The 16,818-nt window shown below is 35.3% G+C and overlaps 1 protein-coding gene across 1 annotated transcript in view; it reads right to left on the bottom strand.

The window, feature by feature from the left end:
• The window catches only part of KCNH8 (potassium voltage-gated channel subfamily H member 8), a 176,421-nt gene that overhangs the window by 24,288 nt on the left and 135,315 nt on the right, over positions 1 to 16,818 (bottom strand). Inside the window, exons 9-11 of the mRNA XM_030943733.1 lie at positions 15,988 to 16,187; positions 13,967 to 14,216; positions 9,396 to 9,610 (exon numbers count right to left, since the gene is read on the bottom strand). Coding sequence (XP_030799593.1) covers positions 9,396 to 9,610; positions 13,967 to 14,216; positions 15,988 to 16,187 — 665 coding nt within the window. The remainder of the gene's footprint in view (positions 1 to 9,395; positions 9,611 to 13,966; positions 14,217 to 15,987; positions 16,188 to 16,818) is intronic.

Raw genomic sequence — 16,818 nt, 5'->3', positions numbered from 1 at the left:
GTATAAAATGTATGTATATATTTATTGTTACAATCATGTTATTATTTGCCACATCATTGAATGTTTTCAGTGATGTGGTAAACAATAACATGATTATAATAATATAATGTAATTTATGTCTTGGGTATCAAATCTATTTTCAGCATAACTGTATTTGCACTTATGTAGGCAGGTTTTGTAGCTCTGGTTTTACTGGGTGGGAGTATAGATGATTAAAAAAATTTTGCAGATATTTTTGATATAAGTAAAAGCTTTGGATGAATTTGTACGTAAATAATTTTTGTTTTAAGACTTTCATATCTTTGAGCAGAGTGGTGGGTCTAGATGACCTTCAGAGGTCCTTTCCAAGCTCTTCCAAGCAGCACAGAGGTCCAGAAGCAAGGACACAGTGCTAGCAACTGGTCATAGAGCAGAGTTTAAAAAAATGTTGCACTAAAAACATTACCAGCTCAAAATAGAGAACACACACTTGTATCAATGTAAAATGCCACTTTGATGCACAACTTGCACAGATTACAGACAGTTTTCTCAAAGACTACACTACATTTAGTTTTACACATTTCAGTGTGTATCCTGAGGTTATAAGGACTCTGCAAGTCATGTAGAAACTTCACCACATAAGCCACTCTGACATGAACATTAGATATCAGGGTAGTCTCTGCCCTCAGAAATAATACTTTTATAGAAGACATTGTGGTACTATCATTTTCTTCGTTAATTAGTCCTATATTAGCCAGAATAATAAAAGGACAAGTTATTGTAAAAGAGCTTCTAAATTTAAGGTCCCCAGTGAATCAGTGCTTTATCAACACAAAATAAAAGGAATAATAATATAAAATAATTTAAAATTAATCCACTTTCCAAACTGATATCATTTAAAGTTTAGCTATATTAGGATTAATTCTATTTTCCATTTTTCACAGTGTAGAGACAAAATAATATTAATATTGTAAAAGTAATATTATCATTTTCCCTAAGGCACTCTGAGACATATTGGAAAAGAGTTATCCCCTAGCATGCCTGTCTAATTAAAATAGAAATATGGTTAGACTTCAAGGCAATACTCTGAAAGCCAGGAGCTTTTCCTGTCTAAAATTCTGTTTGACACAGTGTTTTATACCCTCCTCATACAACAATCTAGAAACATCAATAAGCTGCTTTGCTAGCCTGGATTTTTTTCAATGTGTTACCCTCGGGTTAAGCTTTATAATCTGATGCAGAATGTAATAATCCTAGGAAGTGAAATGAATGGGACTGGAGAGTGCTCAAAAAGTATCAAAAGCTAAAATTAGAAGTAAAATTTCATCACTTATTTAAACATGTTAATTCTAGTTACTATGAAATTCTTTTGTATTTGTCAAGAAAGTGCTAAGGTCTACTTGTGAAAATCTTTTAATAAATAATGTAAAGCTTTTAATAAATCATATAAAGCTCATAATTCCAGTCTCTTAATCCAATCACAAAAGCAAAAGAGTTGTAATTTGGGGATGAGACACATATACTTAACATAGTCCCAGACTAATGTAAATAGGTTAATTTCCTCCCCTCTTCTTTGTCCTTTTCCATATCTTCTGTGATTCATCCTTACAGTGAATTGGCCATTTGTTTTAGTTGTAAAATGGGAACGACTTTTAAAAATCCAGAAACAAATGAAAAAATATTAATGGAAAAGATTTCATAATTGCTCAAATAAATTGTGATGGGATGAATCTTCTAACTGGAAAATGACCACAAATCAGCAGAATAAATTACCAGAGACAAAACCAAACAGTGTAGGTGTCTGTGTCATTATTTTCAAAAATATTAGAATAACTGAAGGCTACAGAAATGAAACAGGAGATTATTAGAGAAAAAAGATTCTTTGGGTAAAGATACTAAGAAAGAAAATAAAAAGGCCAACCAATCTATCTTTTTTGAATTACAAGTTTCCTTGTTGCCTTATTTCTCAGCACTGTACCATATTGAAGAATATATTAGAAACACAACAGTGAGGTGATTGTCTTGAGAGGTAGTGGGGGGAGAAGATGGCTCAGAGGCACCACACATCAGGCTCACCAGTAACTGCTAGAAAAAATACTTTATGAGCTACCAGACTAGAAAAAAAGGCATCAGACTGGCCTACACTATAGCTTCAGGTCAGCCTTGCTCCCATTGTAAGTGAAGAAGTTCATTGTCAGGCTGAGGGTTTGGAGGAAGGACCGACTGTAACCCTGCACAGGGAGGAGGCTATTACAGCACACATCCTTGTTTGAAACTAGCATCCAACTTAATAGCCAAAGACCCACCAAAATATACTTACTGTCATGAATACAAGTAGGAGACCTGTGGAATATCTTACAGAGAGTTATTGGACAGAGCTCATTCCCAAAATACATCTCATCCATTTAATAATGAAAATGAAGTGTAAAACAGGTGAATGAACTCCTTTGATTTTGTTTGCTTTTTGCCAGTGCTCACACTCATGTACAGCTGCATGATTTGTTCCATAGGAATAAAGAATTTGAGTTGTGTAAATGACATTGTGTGAGTGCAACCTTGTTCAGCAATAGAGTGACTTTTTTTGTGAAGAAGAAGGGGGTGGTGGGGGGCGGGGAAGAATGAAAAAAAAATTCCAGATCACCCCAGAAGTATAAATGAAAAATCTGAGTAGCTTGTAAGATGCAAGAGCCCTGAGTTATACTTGACAACAACTCTAATTGGAGAGTAGTCCATGCACAGTTCATTATAACTGAGGAATCAAAGTTAATTATATGTTACCAGTTTTAAAATTAATTTAGTTTTTGACAGTATGAGGAGCACCTTCATTCCTACACTATAATCACTGAGAAGTTGAGAAATTTATAGACTCCACTTCATATCAAGAGGTATAAAGGAAAAATTAATATATGGTGTCTTTTGGGCAGAAGCAGTGGCTGTTCAGCCATCACTCACTTAGGGCTTCTACCAGAACAACTAGAGCAAAGGGAACCATGTGCACGTGGAGGAAAGACCATAAACAGTTGGTTCACAGTTTAAAAATTATTTTAGTTGTTTGTTGGGTTTTGCTTTTTGAATAATTATACAGGTAAAATACTAGTCTTCCATTGCTTTAAGTGATTTATTCAATTCTATATTCTATCTGTTGTAATAATTGTATAGAAACACAAAACCTGGCATTGACTGGTCACTTATTCCGCAAGATTATACTTACTGACAATAAACACCAGCAATAATAATACATGATCTTCCACCAGATAATTTACGGACAAAGGTGGGTGCTTAATATGCTCTAAGCATATTTAAAAATTACAAGTTTTCCTCAAATTTATCCAGCCCTACTGTTAAAAAAGGACTGATTGACTTTTTTAAGGTAAACCACTTCATTTTACATGGTTGCTGGGTGGTGTGAAAAAAAACATCTCCACTATTGAAAAGTTGGTTGGAATTATTTGGGAAATGTTCTATGAAAATTACTTATTATTAAAAATATTTTGCAACCTGTGATTGTCCTACAGTGTGCAGAATGAACTGGGATCTAGGCTGGAGTAGAGGAATAGTGACTAAGTATGGCAATGCAGTTAAGAGATTATTTGGAAATTCATTTTTTCAATGCATGACTTTTATTATAAACAGGCAGGTAATGCCCATGAAATAAGTTGGTTTGGTGTTTTTTTGTTTGTTTGTTTGTTTGTTTGTTTTTTACTTTGGAAGTTAACTCATCAATAAGTGTGGCATTCACATTCTTTGAACAGAGAGACATAATTCTCTCTCTCAGGGTTTTTTCCTGGAGAAGCACAGAGACAAGAAGAGAAAAACAAGTCTTATCTCTACTTGCTGCTCCTGTTGTTTTGCACATGTGGAATGTGTTAGGAAGATTGTTTACCTGAAGTTATTTGTCAGTTGGATTCTGCTGAGGATTATTTTTTTTCCTTGGCCAATTGGAAAAAGCTGTGTCCTGACTGTCGGGAGACAGTCACGAGTTTTCTTTAGTATTCTTTGTAGTATAGTCATAGTATAGCATAATGTAATATAATAGAGATTAATTAAGCAATTGTTCAGCCTTCTGAATCAATGGAGTCAGATGCCAATCATTCCCTGTGCTGGGGGCGCCCTGCTTTTTGATAAATAAGTAATCATGTGACTGTTTCTATCAGGTTTTTTTATCTCATAAATCTTGCCAAAGTGAAAAAAAACTTTTAAAAAAACTGACTTTTTTTTCTTAATGTTTATAGAGTAGCAAATATGATAAGTTGTTTGCTCCTTTAAAGTGAAATACTATTTTCTATGCAGACAGTGCATTAAAAAAATCTGAAATTTCACACTACTTTCAATGCTGATTCATAATAGATAATGAAATATATAATAGAAATTGTTATTGCTATATTGGAAAACAGTATTCATAAATTCAGATTACCTATAGTAGAAATCTAGATCTAGAAAATGCATGACTAAAAAGGCAAGAATGAATTCCTGTCAAATATATAATCTACTAGCTAACCAAACAGTGGCAAGGCAGGATTTAATCTCAATTTTGTGCTCGCATTCAAAAATATTTTTTGCTATTCATTTTTTGACTACAAGGGCAATGCCAACAGTTTGAAGAAAGAAAGATAAAAGTCTTCAAATAAGCAGCTAAAATGACATGGAGAGGAATTACTCGTATGCTTTTAAAATACTTAAGGCTTAGCTGGAATGAACCAGAAAGCTTAGTATATTTTAGATTAGAATCTGTAGATATTTTTCTTCCCAAGCTGTGCTCTCTATTGTGTGCTCCAGAGCTTAGAGCTGCTTTCACCTTTACAAACAATTGATTTGGTCAGTTGTCAGATTTTCCAATAGAAAATGAGGAGCATCCCTTGGAATTTCTTAGATATTGCTAATAACAAACTGAGCTTTATTATATTAAAAATTCCTCACAAGTCAGTCATTAAAATTTAATAAATTCTAAACACCAGCCTCTTCAAAGGACAAGAATTAATCCCTATTTGTAAGATAATGCTTTCCAGAGGGAAGATGGGGGCAGAGTCTTTGGTTTTATTGCTTCTTGGTTGCTAGATTGCCTTTTAAAATGTATTTGTCTATTTATTTATTTTATTATCAAGGAGCCTGGCTACAGTGCACTAAGACTCTATGTTCCCTACTGGAGAAGAAATCTACCATATTTTCATGAAACCTTGTCCTTATGTTTCATTTACACTGTGATGCACTGACGGAATCAACCCTTCCTCATGCTTCGCAGAGTGTTTTCATTTTAGAGAACAGCTTCTTCTTTGGGGAGAGGGGAAGGAAAAGCTTTTCTTGGAGCCAGAACATTAATTTTAAGCCTACAAAAGGAAAAGTAGATTCTTTTTTAGTTGCAAGGCCTGTCTACAAACAGAGATTTTTAGCTCTTCAGGAATATAACTTTTGAAAATGACTCACATAGATACAGCTTTAGTGAGACAAAGATTGTGCCTGCATGTGCCTTGTCTTCCTCTGGGACTGAATTATAGCTTGATGGTATAGGTGTCAAGGAGGCTTCTTGTTCTTTTTATGAGTGTGACTCTAACGAGCCTTTTTTTTTTAATATGAAAAATGTTGTCTACCCTGTAAATTCTTTTGCGTGTATATAAGAAATAATCAGAAACAATAAACTCTCCCAAAGCCTACAAATATATTGTCCAAACAGTGACTTATTCTGAGTTCTTCATAGGATATTCATAGGATAAGTCAGAGTTATGAGCAGCTGCTGGACTCTCTAAATGCATCAAATAACATATTTTCCAAGGCTGGTGGATAACAAAATAATTTCAAGTTTCTGCCATATTAATGGATGGGTATAGATGTATCCACATACCTTTTAAAAACCTTCTTCTGAGTGCTCAGTTTTATCAAATCAGATATGGGACACTCTCACTGCCTAATACATATGAAATCTGTAATTCATAGTGAAAAATTATACAGATAGGGTGAGGCATGTGTCAAAATCTGTGTCACTCAGCAAACTATTTCCTTACTATGACAACATAGTCGCAGACCTAGATAAATTGGTTGAAATGGGTGAATTGTTTTAATGTCAGCTCCAGCTACCAGAAAAATTAGTATTTTTTAACTGTCCCTAATATTTGAATGCATTTAAAACCACAGTTGTTGGTTTATTGATCAAAAGGGAGTAAAGAAACCAAGGGGTAGAATATGCAAAATCAACAAAAAGTCTCTTTTCCTAGTTCATATTTTGCTGTGATGAAAATGTATAAAAAGATGGCAAAATAACACTGCTAGTGTGGCTGAACACACAATGGTTTAAATAATAAAACAATTAGCAATTCCTGGCTTAAGAGTTATCATGAGGAATTTTTCAAACTGTATCTCTCCGATTCTGTGTCTGTTTCTCTACCTTTTACTCATTGCAGCCTGAAAGAGTTGTCTGCTCCTATACTTGAAATCTGGGCTTTCCTCCCAAGATTGCTAAACAGCTCTTTCCGTCTATAACCAGACAGTTACAGTTTCTACTTGTTACTGGGAGAGCGGGTTGCATCTCCTCATTTTACTGGAAAGGGACACAACTATGGAAGTCCTTGAGCCTTTTCCACAGTCGTACCTTACTCGGAGTTTAGTGCAGATGAACCACATCATTGTATATCCTCTTAGACTTGCAAATGAATGAAGAAAACAAAATTAAATATTTTATTTTTGTGTTTGTGTATGTAGGGAAGATATGTAATCTTCCAAGTATCCAATTTTGATACTTCAAGAGAAGGACACTACAGATGACTTCTCACCCCTTTTTTGTCCATGTTCTTCTAATTAAGTTCGAATCTCTGATTCAATTTTAGTCAGAGCAATGAAGTGGAAAGGGGATAGTGAACAACCAGGAATAAATTCTTATTCATTCTCAGGTTTTTAATGCTGGCTTAAAGTTTTAATAAATCTTAAACCTACAATAGATTTTGTGGACTTTGACAGAAAATGCAATAACATTTTAGGTCAAGACTGAAAGACAGGTCACAAGTCATAGTAGGGAAATTCATGTTATTTCACCCTGCAGTTCACCTGACCCTAAATACTGCTGGTGATTCATTTTAAGTATTAAATTCACATTCAGCTACAGATTTACAGTCATTTAAAGCATCCAAGAAAAAGAGAGTGAGAAACAGACTTATTCAAATGAGCAGATCTACTGTTTAACTATGGAAAAGTTCTCCAAACTAAAAATCCCATAAAGAAATCACAGATACTCTCAAAAGTAAAATCTCCGTATATTAGGGAGAGGGAATTCAGATACAGTGGCCTAGCTGAGAAGCTCTTCCATAACACCATTCCTAAGTGCTGGATTAAAAAAAAAAACAAACAAACAAACAAAAAAAAAAAAACAACAAAAAAAACCAAAAAAAAAACCAACAAAAAGAAGCAAGAAGCCATATTAACACACCCACAAACTCTACATCTGAAAACTTCTTACTTTTCTCTGAGAGTAAGCATCAGATAACTCCAATTTTTTTCTGTTTGCAAGGATATTCCAGCTGAAGCAAAGACAGGGTATTTTCCTGCTGAAGCAAAGTGAGTGGTTGACCAGGAACACTTGCTACTGACATAGATATCTGCCCTCATTTTTTGAACCCTGTTTTTGTGGTAGTACAATTTTTGGCTGCCTTATTTATGCTGTTTATCCTTATTGGTAAGTAAAATGGTTGGAATAGAAATGAGATGTTCTAATGCAAGAGAAATAGTAGCTGAGGGGATAGTTAAGCAGAGGATGTAGGCAAAAGTGACAATCATAATCTGTCTTGGATTCTGTTTATCTGCCTGTGACACTGGATGCTATTCTATCTCAGGATATTTTTTTCCTTTAATTTTAAGGTAACAGATCATACCATGAACATATGGCATAGAGTCAAAAATGCTCTAAATATTTTCTACTTTAAGGCAGAAAAGTTACTTGGATGTGTCCCACATTACTTTAAATCCCTCATAGAGCCTGAGAAACACTCGCCTTCAAGGCTGCTGTAGGCTTGCTCTTAGCAGAGTCTCTACATCACCCAGCTGACTTTAATTGGCAAAAGTTGTCCCTGAATTTATTAAACCTGAATGCATCTGAGAGGGTGACCCCCAGATTTGTCACCATACAGAAAAGCATTAAGCAACACATTGATGGGATCCATCAAGTTCCATAACAAAACTGTAGAGGGGAAAGAAATAATCTTCAAACCCTATCTTTGCATGGAGTTTTACTCCTTTTCAGATCAAACATTCCTCCCTGAGGGAAAAGTGTTAAACAAACTGATCACCAGGCTCTCAGAACAGCTGTGTAGTCCCAGCTGCTGTTTTCAGCAGCAGGAAGTTTGGAGACATTTCAAGAGAAAAACAAATGAGATACCCTGGTTATTTTCCTCTCCAGAAGTACACACTTATATATGGGCTCCTTTCTGCTGCAATGGTTTAATAGAGTGTTGCTGTGGAAACACTGGCACCAAAGTGCACCTAATAGTAAGCTATGTAGAAAAATCAGCACATATATCAAACTCATTGGGTTTTGCACAGAAAAGTATTTTGGTGCACTCTTCCCTGGCATTATTTTGTCCCCTGTTTTGAGAGTATCCTAGTGAAAATTCATGTTTTTCCAATGTTGCTTCTCTCTGCGTTAGGAGAAGAACAAAACAAAACAAACACCTGAACGGTTAAACACCAAATTGAATCTTTAGCTATATTTGTCTTTGAGCATTCATGTGATAAAGTTAGAAAAAGAGAGATGTCATAAAAGCTTTTTAATATTAAAATCCAAATCTACACATTTTCTCTATAATAATGAAGGTAATCATACAATCAGTGAAAGTACTTTGGTGAGTCTGTACTGAAGCCTTTCAGGAGTGCTTTATCTGGAATTTCTTCTTGTTTTGTATTTGCTTGGGGTTTTTGTTTGTTTTGCCTTTTTATTTCAAAAATAAAGTAATCATTTAAGTGGAAAAGCACATTTTAATTGCAGTGTATGGGAAAAAACAGTTTTTTATTTTCAGTGTGTGTGATGACATTCTTTACTAAAAGCGATAACCAATGATGTATGAAATGAGTGTTCATTAGGCTGGCACATGACCTTCTAGAAAAGGTATGGCTAAAGCCCTTTATTTGGACACATAGCTTACATAACTATGATTATTTTTAGATATAAACAAAAAATATTTAAAAAAACAAAGAATTTTGTCTCATGGATGATGCTATGGAAAATGAGAAGCAAAGAGGTTGTTGGATATTTATGATCTGACTAACTGATAAAAAATTAATGTAGGTAATATCTGAATTATCAAACAAATGGAATCAGTGGTTCCTTCAACACAATTTGCGTATTATGTCTTTCCTGGGACAAAATTATAAGAAATTACTGAGGTGTGTGAAACACCTGAAAGATTACAATAACTGCAGAGACCTTTAAAGATACTTACATCACTTTCATGGCCTTCTCTTAGATTGTAAGTGAGATCATGCTGGATGTCTTCAACAAACTTGTGAGCATACTCTGGGTACAGGTCCAGCACTTCAAAGAGACCTTTGAGTATAATACATTGGAGGTCACAGTATGTTAGAGCTTTAACATCTGCGTTTGTTTTAATAACTTGATCCCTAATGGATAGGTTTGCTCCAATTAAATCTCCTTTACCTGAAAGAGAATACAAAAATAATTATCTTCAAAGAGTAAATTCTTTAAGTTTTTGAATCATAAAGCTGTTTAATGTAATTGCTATACTTGAACCTGAAATCCCATTGTTATTAACACCTTTTTTAATTAATATTATCTTAAAGGATCATAGACTAATTTTTTTTCCTCTTTTTGCAGGTGCAAACTTATACACAATTAATTGGAGGTACAAAAACTAATTTCCAGACAGGTAACTGGCTGATTTAAGAGAGGAATAAATTAAATATATATAAAATGAAGATTTACACCAGTAACTAATAACAGGTGCAATTATTTTTCAAAAAAAGATGTTGTCAGGTGTTTTTGTGTGTGTCTTAAAATGTGCAGGTGTTAAGGTAGAATTTTAAAGGTTCTGTCAAGAAGGAAAAATTGCTTAAGAAAGAATTCTTGTGCTGGTTTTCTTTTTATTTATGGGCAATTAGAATACTGGCTGTATTGAAAATCTCAATTGACCATATGCTGAGAAGCACAAATATTTTATAGTTAAAAGCTTCCATAAATATCTGATCTGAGGTATAAATTCCAAAGTGCAGTCATTGAACTAGAGGTTTTCCCCAAAAGTTAAAGCAGATGGTCTTCGTTAAAGACCTGGAGAGTGTGATGGAGTGCATTCTCAGCAAGTCATGGGCGATACCAGGCTGGGGGAATTGGTTGATGATACTGAAGGACAAAGTTGGCATTTAGGAGGACCTCAATGAAAGATGAAATGGCTGCTAGGAATATCGTGAAGTCCAACAAAACCAAATGCCAAGTCCCGTACCTGGGATGAAAATCTTCCCTAGAGCAGTATGGACTGGGAACTGACCAGGTGGGCAGCAGCTCTGCAGGAAAGCCCTGGGGGTCTTTGTGGACAAGCTGAACATGAGCCAACAATGCGTCCTTGCAGCAAAGGAGTTCAAGGACCTGCTGTGCAGCATTAGCAAGAGTGGAGCCAGCAAGCCCCAGGAAATTACTCTTTTCCTCTATATTTGCCATGCTTCATCTGGAGCATTGTGTCTACTTTTGGGCTTCCCAGTAGAAGACATAATATTGACATATTAGAGTGAGTCAAAAACAGGGTATCAAGAATCAGGGACTAAGGAATATGATTTAGGAGAAAAGGCTGAAAAAATGGGCTATTGCTTCATCTTTCAAAGAAAAGGCAAAGGAAGGATATTATTGCTGTCTTCAACAGCCCAGCACAAAACTGTAGAGAAAACAGAGTTAACTTTCTCTTCAGAGTGCATGGGGCAAGATGTACTGGGCACAGGGTTTAAATTCTCACTCCAAATCAGGACATGAAAGTCAGGAAATCATGGAACAACCAGCCCAAAGAGGCTGTGGAATTGTGAGCGTCCTTGGAGATGTTCAAAACTTGCCTGGACATAGTCAATACGACTGACATAAATTTGCCCTGCTTAAGCAGGTTTAAGTTGGTTAGCTTCTGGAGATCTGAAGATCCCTTCGATCTTACATCATTCTGTGATGAATAAATCGTAAGTTAAGACTGTCACATTGGAAAATCCACCCAGCATGTGATTCCAACTGTGTATTACACAGGAAATGGTCAGCTTGCAGAGTAAGTTAAACTGATCAGTCAACCATCCCTGAACCTTCTTAAATAGGATAGTTTTACTCTTTAAAATAACATTTTTAGTACCTTAAAATAGTTTTTTTCTTATTTATGTGGAGCTTGAACACCTTTCTCAACAGTACATATCATAATTCAAGGTAGGGAGGGATTTTCTCTTATGCTAGGAATATGTTAATGCTACTTTGGTGTCTCTTAAAAATCTGTTAGCCTAAATGAGAGCTAATATGAGATTAGGTCAGTCTGGGAAAGAGAAATTTGATAGGTAACAATAACATCTGTCTTTGCTCAACACGTGCTGCTACATAATAAAATATAGCATAAAGCTAAGCAGTAATACACTTTTACATTTTACTGTAAATATCAACAATTCCTTAGATTTCTTCAATTCTATTAAGCAAAGGGCTGTCAGTGTTAATTCATTGCGGGTTTTTTATGTGGACAAGGGAAAGAATATTTCAAATATACTAAAACTGATCCTTAAACATCTTAATTAGAAACTTTTTAGATATATGAACAGTATTAGTATCCATACTGCATAAACATTTTGGAGAAAATGATAGATTTTTATTGGCTTGTAGTTAAAATTTTGAAGTAATTTCAGGCTTAAAGATCCTAAAATTGGTCTGCTAGTGCTAATATATTTTTATTTTTCAAATGAAAATCGTGCAGCAAAGGCTCTAGGTAGTAACCTGAAGTTTCATGTAGAATTAATGAAGTGATTAACTGATTCTACCTTGAATGTCAACATTTGTTATGTAACAGAATAATTTCAGCTATTCTTAGTAGCTCTTTTCTTTTTGCTTTAATTGGATAACAAGCTTATATATACATGTTTCTCACAGACACATCTGTTTTTCGATAAATCAGGGACATGTAGTCAAAGTTATAAATGTTCTTATAATGGATATTTTTCAACAAATATTTTTAGCAAATCAAAGATATATGCTCAAACAGTCCATAACTCATATTAAAACATATTTTACCATAAAATATATCCTAACCATCATTATTAGAGATAAAATAATAGTCTCTAGAGGAGGCAAAGGTGTATTTAATGAGAGCATTTTACTGAGTTGTTGCTGCACTGCTTGTTAGTGAGAATGGTTCAGTAAACAAAAACTAATCCACTAGAATTAGAATCAGGACAGAATTCTAAAATATTCTGGGAACTGCAAGTAACTCAGCATTGTCAGGGAAAAAAACTGCTGTCTTGAATTTACATGACATCAGCAACACAATTTCCCATAGGGACCTACATATTTGATGCATTCACCTTCTGTTGGTGTTAATTAGGTTTAAATGATGAAGCTCCCATTCGCTGTAAAAAACCATTATTTTTCTGTTATGTTTATGTTTTTTGCATTATGATTTCATTAACTTCTCTCAGAAATCCTCTAATCTCTTGTTGTTTTGATTGTCACCATTACACAATGATGCTTTAATTAACACTTTCAGAAGTGCCTGAAGATAGAATCATTAATGAAAAATCATAGTCCCAATGGAACTACCTCTTGAACTCTTGCTGACTTTTAGCTTTTTTATTTTAAGTCATATTTTATGCCTCTGATCTATGTGATCCAATGAAATCAAGAGATTCTTAAACTTCCTAAAAACAAACAAGAGATGGAGTGATGTGGTCTGTCAATCGAACAGAATCAGAGTTCTGAAACAAATAGGACCTGCATCACATTTATATATTCTAAAAAAGACCAATGAAGTGCATTTTAGTAAAATTAAGGAAATTCAATTACAGAAGACCAGAAGCTTCCATTATCAACGGTCTAGTGTAATCCCACAAAACAGGAAGAAAAGCAAAAAAGGAAATGTTCTTTTTAACTCTGTTTTATAAGAATATTAAAAGTTATTAGAAAGAAGACATTTAAATCTAAAGAGATATTAAAATAATAATAAAATAATTCTATTCTTTTAGAGTAAAATTTTATACTTTATTTTGCCAAAGAACTTCATAAACATTAACTGAGACAGGTCTAATCATCCTTTAGCTGAAGATAAAGAGAATTTCTTTAGTAGGACTTAGATTGAGGCAAATCACAGAAATTTATAGGTAGAGATGCTTAAACCTCAATGAGTAAAAACAGTCATCTTGCAAACAGCAACTGAAAATTTATTAGAGCAGAATTTCTGGCCTTTCTCAGTTCCAATATACTCAGATGACTGCAGACAGCATCAGTTAGCATGAAGTAGCTTTGGGGAGCAGAGCCAGCAACACTTGTTTTCCACCACATGGCTTTTCTGCAAGGGGTGTTTATAGGCAAGTGCCAAAGAATGAAAAAATAGTCTCTTATTGCTTTCTTGACTTGGGAGCATTAGTGGGAGCATTGCCTGGACACTAATTTTCATGAAAGATTTAGGCACTGATGATCATTGTTCTTTGAGCTGTCAATACCACCACCAAATATAGCAGAAAGCAGCAAGCTGTGTCAAAAGCTTGCAAGTACCTGTTTACATGAAAAGAAGAGAGAATGAGTATAAGGAAGCCAGAAGTGAAATACTGCACAGCTAACAATCTGGTAATGGAAAGCTCTTTAGGTCAAAATAGAAGGAAGTTAAAACTAAAAAAATGAAAATAATAGGAGTGTTCATAGAATAGGTATTGCAGATTAAAACTAAGCCAATTCTTTCCCATCAGACAATTAGGACACACTTAGCCACCAGTTAGTAGTGAAGATTCTCCTGCACTGGGGGACAATTCTTCCTCTTCGAGTCTATGATTGTGAACGTACCAAGGATTGCCAGCACAGTGCTGTCCTTCAGGACTTCCATGGAACCTGAGCACACAAAGTAGATCGCTTGCAGGGCATCTCCCTGCCGCAGGAGGTATTCCCCAGGAGCACAGAAGGAGGTTTTGATGTGCAGAGACAGAGACCTGAGGCAACCACGACTGGCACACTCGAAAAGGGAAAGCTGCAAAATCTCCTTGTTCAAGTGCATGGTGATGTCTGAACGCAGCTCGTCTGGGAAGTCTTTTAAAAGCTGTCCAAAAGAAGAAAAAAAAAGGTGAAAAAGAGAAAATTTGTAAAATTATTTGTTTCCACTTTTGCAGAAGTGGCCTGATTTAGTGGTGTGGCACATGTCATACTGTCCCAAATACTTCCCTCTGCTTTTTCTTATCCCCTTGATGAGATGTGTTATTTTAAGAAATTTTAACACCATAAATTAAAGGAAAAACATGAATAAATAAATGCCTTTTAACTATTAAAAAAAAAAAATCCCCAAAAGCCTCACCCAAAAAAAAAGAAAAGAAAAAAAAACCAAACAAAAAAACACCCCAAAAAAAAAACCCTCAGGAAAAAAGGGCAACAATACTGTTTGTATGAATCCCCTCTAATGCACAGTTTAAGTTTGTCCAAGTTCTTCTCTGTGATAGAACACAGTAAGCTGCTCAGGTATACCATTTTATACAGTGATATATGCAATGAAAACAGAGAATTCTATAAAATTCATCAATATGCAGTATTACCTCTTCTATAGTGAAACCCCTGCAACAGGAATAACTAAAAGAACCACCTGCTTTGAATGTGTTTTTTTCTTGTTGTCATTTTCATTTTTAAACAATGTAACTGGACGCTGAAGGAGGGGTGGGAAAGGAATGGAGACAAGTTGCACGTTCAATGAAAGAACCTACGGAAACGAAAAGACCCTGGGGTCTCACTTTTTCCTTCCAAGCTGCAAGCCCACAAATATAGGGTTTTTTTTGTAGTTTGAGGGGATGTGGCATCTGAACAGGGCAATCAGCCAGTGCTTGACCAGGTGGGCTCAGACAAGGCGCTTTATCCATAGGAGGGAAATAATGAAAGACTGATGGTCTCTCCAGGAGCTGTGGTTGTAGTACAGCAGTCACTCACTTTCAGTGTGACTACAGGTACAGAAAGTACAAAAGCTGAAGGAGATCATTAACCACATCTAGGAAAGCTTTGACATCTAAGTCACTTTTGTACCTTTGCAAATCTTACTAAGCTCCTTCTGTTGCTAAGATGCTGTTGAAAATCCCATTCTTTGTGCTGTGCACAACACAGAAAGAATTTATCAGGAAAAGAATGTTCCAAACCCCAAATCTTTCTGCTTATTTCCACATTATCTTTAGAGACCACTGAGTTTTATAACACAGATAACAAGAAACCTAAAGGGAGTGCTCCATTCAAATAACACTCCAGCAGAGAGAAGCTATTATTTCTCCTGCAGTACAGTAACTCATAACCTGGATAAGTAATTTAAAACAAGCAAGCACAGACACCACCAGAAATCTGTCTTTTGATTTCACTCTCAAGTTACACTGTGGAATATTAAAAAAGGTAGTGATATAAATAATATAAAAATTCAGCCTAAATAATTTGTTTACAGTATTGGAATAAATAAGATGAAGGAGGAAGGAAAGGGCATCAAAGTCCCTCCTTTAAAAAGGACCTAAAATCCCCATGTAGATATTTTGTTTACTAAAAGATAGAAATGCTCATTATAGCATTTCTGCTGGCATCATCTAAAAGGTTTCTGATGAATGCCTCTTCAGCATTTGAGAATCACAGAGGACTGAATTTTTCTACATTATTTGATGTTTTAAACCTGCTTTTTCAATTGTGTACCCTCTCCCTGGGATAATCCAGGTTTATTTTTACGTATGGTTTTCTTTGCTATGTAACTTCACACAAAACACAGCATGACAAAATAAAAGTTACCACCCTCCTTGCCTCATAGTCATAGTTCATAGTCAAAACAATCAAATGCAAATCCCCCCTCATTTTGTTACCTCATTGGAATCAATTCCATTATTGACAGACCACGTGGTTTGGAAATATTCAAGCATCCTTTGCTTTAGCTGCTGTGGCAGGTGATGGACCCGTATAAAGTCCTTCAGATCCTTGGTTCTTGTGTGATAAAGGGACCACCTGGAGTACATCCTCTGAATTATGGCAGTCACATTGCCAAACACCAAGGCATGCATCAGAGCTAGGAAGTATAGAAATTACACGCAATGTGGAGTGATTTGTTGATCAATAAAACAACACAGAACATAAACAGCATCTTCATAGAGTGAAAATTTCCTGATTAAGAGATATAAGAAAGCTTTTGAATATAAGACTCCTTGAGTAATGGTATATTAATACTGTGGTATTAATGTGATAATTCATTTCGTGTGTTTGAGATGCTACAAGTCACTGTCATGGGACAGGGTAGAACAACAACTTATTCTATCTATTCAGGGTACCTAACAAAAGAATTATATCAAATTAAGTCCATAGTCTAAGAGAAAGAGAAAACAGAACACCGAATCATAGAATCATAAAATGGTTTGGTTTGGAAGGAACTTTAAAGATCATCTAGTTTCAATCACCCTGCCATGAGCAGGGATACCTTTCACTAGACGAGGTTGCTCAAAGCCTCATCCAGCCCAGCCTTGGACACAGCCAGGGATGGAGCATCCACAACTTCCCTGAGCAGCATCTTCCTGAGCCTCACCACCCTCATAGTAAAGAATTTCTCCCAATATCTAATCTAAACCTGCTCTCAGTTTGAACCATTCCCACTTGTGCTGTCACTGCAGGCCTTTGCAAAAAGCACAAGAAGAAACACAAGCAGG

The sequence above is a fragment of the Camarhynchus parvulus genome, chromosome 2 (genome assembly GCF_901933205.1).
Source record: "Camarhynchus parvulus chromosome 2, STF_HiC, whole genome shotgun sequence".
Lineage (NCBI taxonomy): Eukaryota > Metazoa > Chordata > Aves > Passeriformes > Thraupidae > Camarhynchus > Camarhynchus parvulus.
This window is presented reverse-complemented; position numbering and strand designations above follow the sequence as displayed.